Source organism: Fulmarus glacialis, unplaced genomic scaffold (genome assembly GCF_000690835.1).
Source record: "Fulmarus glacialis isolate BGI_N327 unplaced genomic scaffold, ASM69083v1 scaffold13494, whole genome shotgun sequence".
In the NCBI taxonomy this organism is placed as follows: Eukaryota; Metazoa; Chordata; class Aves; order Procellariiformes; family Procellariidae; genus Fulmarus; species Fulmarus glacialis.
Window position 1 is genome coordinate 36,168 of NW_009207481.1, and position 2,742 is coordinate 38,909.

The 2,742-nt window shown below is 58.0% G+C and overlaps 1 protein-coding gene across 1 annotated transcript in view; it reads right to left on the reverse strand.

Annotated features, from left to right (window-relative positions):
• The window catches only part of SLC2A6 (solute carrier family 2 (facilitated glucose transporter), member 6), a gene marked incomplete at its 5' end in the record, with an annotated part of 3,519 nt that extends 781 nt beyond the window's left edge, over positions 1-2,738 (reverse strand). The window contains 6 exon segments of the mRNA XM_009576134.1: positions 1-81; positions 320-428; positions 770-922; positions 1,072-1,283; positions 1,842-1,941; positions 2,562-2,738. The exon segment at positions 1-81 is cut by the window's left edge and continues 22 nt beyond it. Coding sequence (XP_009574429.1) covers positions 1-81; positions 320-428; positions 770-922; positions 1,072-1,283; positions 1,842-1,941; positions 2,562-2,738 — 832 coding nt within the window.
• Positions 2,739-2,742: the final 4 nt, after the last annotated feature.

A 2,742-nucleotide genomic window follows, 5' to 3' on the forward strand; every position in this document is an offset into this window, starting at 1 on the left:
TGGCAATGGTGCCATTTTGAGAAGCTGGCACAAAGTGGATATAGAGCCCCATAGTCAGGTTGGAGACCAACATGACACCAGCTGTGGAGAGATGCGACAGCATAGTGGGATAAATGGGTGAGTGATCCCGTCTGTGCCAAGGGCTGAGCCCCCGGGAACGTCTCTGCTCAGGAGCTGAGCTACCACCAAAGGAAAGAGACCTCCCCCACTCCCTGCCCAAGTCCTGTATGGCTGAAGTTTCCACTCCTGCACGTTTGCAGAGCTCCTGGAAATCCTTAAATAAGAGCTTCCCTTGCACAACTGTGGGAGAGAGACATACCTGATACAAAAAGAAGAATCTTCCTCCCAGCTTTATCCATCGACACAGCAGCGATCGCCACAGAGAACAGACGTACCAAGCCAACAAGGGCTGCATCGTACTCTGGTTTCTGCAACAGCAAAAGCAGCAGGGAAGCTGAAACGGGAGAGCCAGGGAAAGGGCAGGTTCCTACATGTGTTGCCTTGACTCTGGCTGATGCCATTGTCAAAGCTATCCTCCTATAATAAGAGACCAGAGAAGAAGAGCCTGAAGCTCAGAGGAGGAGAGTGGGGAGACAGCGGGGCCAGTCCTGCTCCCCATCCTCACGCAGCCTTTTGGCAATTGCTGCCGACCAGGTGCTTTAAAAAAGGCTTCAAAGTTGCGGTCTTAGAGCTGCAGGGGATTTGGAGCATCGGGCAGCCATCACTGAAGATGGAGCAGTCCAGGCACGGGCTGAACCCCAGGGCTCACCAGGATGACAGATGTTTTCTTAAATATTGACTGCAGGTACACAAGGACACAGGTGACACCGGAGAGCTGCTGCAGGAACCTCATCCCCACCGCAATCAGGATGGGCTTGTAAACGAAGGGGTCCTTGATCTCGGCACAGGAAACCCGTCGGCTCTGGAGAAGACAAAGCAAGAAAGCCGAGGTGTTACCACCTCTGGGCTCCACCGTGGCACCCAGAAGATGGCTCGGGAGTTGCCCAGAGGAGGCTGGATTTTGCAGTTTTCACATTACGTCTCCCCCGTGCTGGAGGTGAGCCTCCTCACCTGCTTCCTCACGCTGTCCTTGATCTGCTCATACTCCCGGGCGTAGTCCGTGTCCGTGCCCCGCAGCCAGCACAGCGACCTCAGGGCCTCATCATCCTTCTCCTGGGAGAGCAGGAACCGGGGCGAGTTGGGCATGAAGCAGAGCAGGACGATCATGGCGAGCACGGGCACCTGCCCTGCGACGGCCAGCCAGCGCCAGTCCAGGACCAGCCCTGCGGGAGCAGCACGGTTAGGAGGGGAGTCCTGGCCTTGCTTCCACACGGGCACCCCAACAGCAGAGATTTAATAAATCCAGAGGGGAAAAAAATAATCCCAAAAACTAGAGGGAGATTTTCCATGTTTTCCTCCTAGCAAAGAAGCATTTTCAGCTGTTGTTCAATATGGGGAAATTCCAGCGAGCTCCCCCAAATCTTAGAGGATCCAGCAAGATCCTGTAGCAACCAGGGCACACGCTGGCAGCAGCTGCACGCGCGGTTCATCGCGTGCTGCCCTTCAGCCCGGATGAAACCTCAGCAGGACCCAGGTCTGCAGGCACGGTGATGGCCACGGGTCCCTGGGGGTTATGGATTCATCCCTCTGAGCACACACACAAGCGTGGGTTACGCATGGGCAATCCTGTCCAGACCCCTTTGCACACCCGTGGTGGTGGTTGTGAGCTGGCTGCGAGGGGAAGGAATCCATCAACTTGCTGAGAAAGTTGTTTAAAATAAACTCCCCTTCCCTAAGGTCTCGCTGAGGGTTTCCTGCCCTCCGAACACCGAGATACTTGCCCAGCGCGTACAGGACGAGGGAGCCCAGCACCGCCATGATCTGAGGACAAGCGCCCAACAAGCCTCTGACCCCGGGGTGGGAGATCTCTGAGATGTAGACCTGGAGTGGGACAGCAGATGCTTAACAGAGCTGCAATATACAGCCGTCATCACTGAAACCTGTCCTCTGTCACCTCGCGGTCACCCATTGCAGCCAGGGGAAACCCAAACTGCTGGGAAACTGCCCTCTCGGGGTGGAAACCTGGCCGGTCCAGAAGCATGAGCTGGTCCTGGCCGGTGGAGAGGACAGCCTTGCAGGCACTGCCGCTTCCCTCCCTCACCCCGGCATGGGAGAAGTGCTCCAGCGGCATGCTCAGACTCCCATTGCTGGAAAGACGTGCCCCAGGGTTACTCAATTCTTGCCTTCCCCTCTGCATGCAACACGAGGTCAGCGTTTGGTAAATATGGGTGGAAATAACTGCCGGGAGGAACAGGGCAGGGATCGAGGACCTGCCTTCCCTTTTCTGCGGGCAAGAAAGTCCAGCACTGTGGGGGCAGCTCGGGCTGGCTGTGCAAGGGCTGCTAACCCAGTGCATCCTCCCCATCCCCAGTCGCCCAGCTGCAGCCCTGGAGCTCTGCTGATGCCTCCAAAAAGCAGCGGGATGCCCCAGGCTCAGCTACAGCACTGCCCCGTATCCCACCGCGCAAATCCCCGGCAAACTCCCTCCCATGGCACGGTACCGGGATGGAGGCGGACGTCACGCCGCCGGCGTAGCCCGTCAGCACGCGGCCCAGCAGCAGCATCCCGATCCCCTGGGCACCGGCCATCAGCGCGTATCCCACGGCGGAGGGCAGCGCCGAGAACATGATGCTCAGCTTGCGGCCCAGGCGGTCATTGAGGAGCATGGCGCTGAGCCCCCCC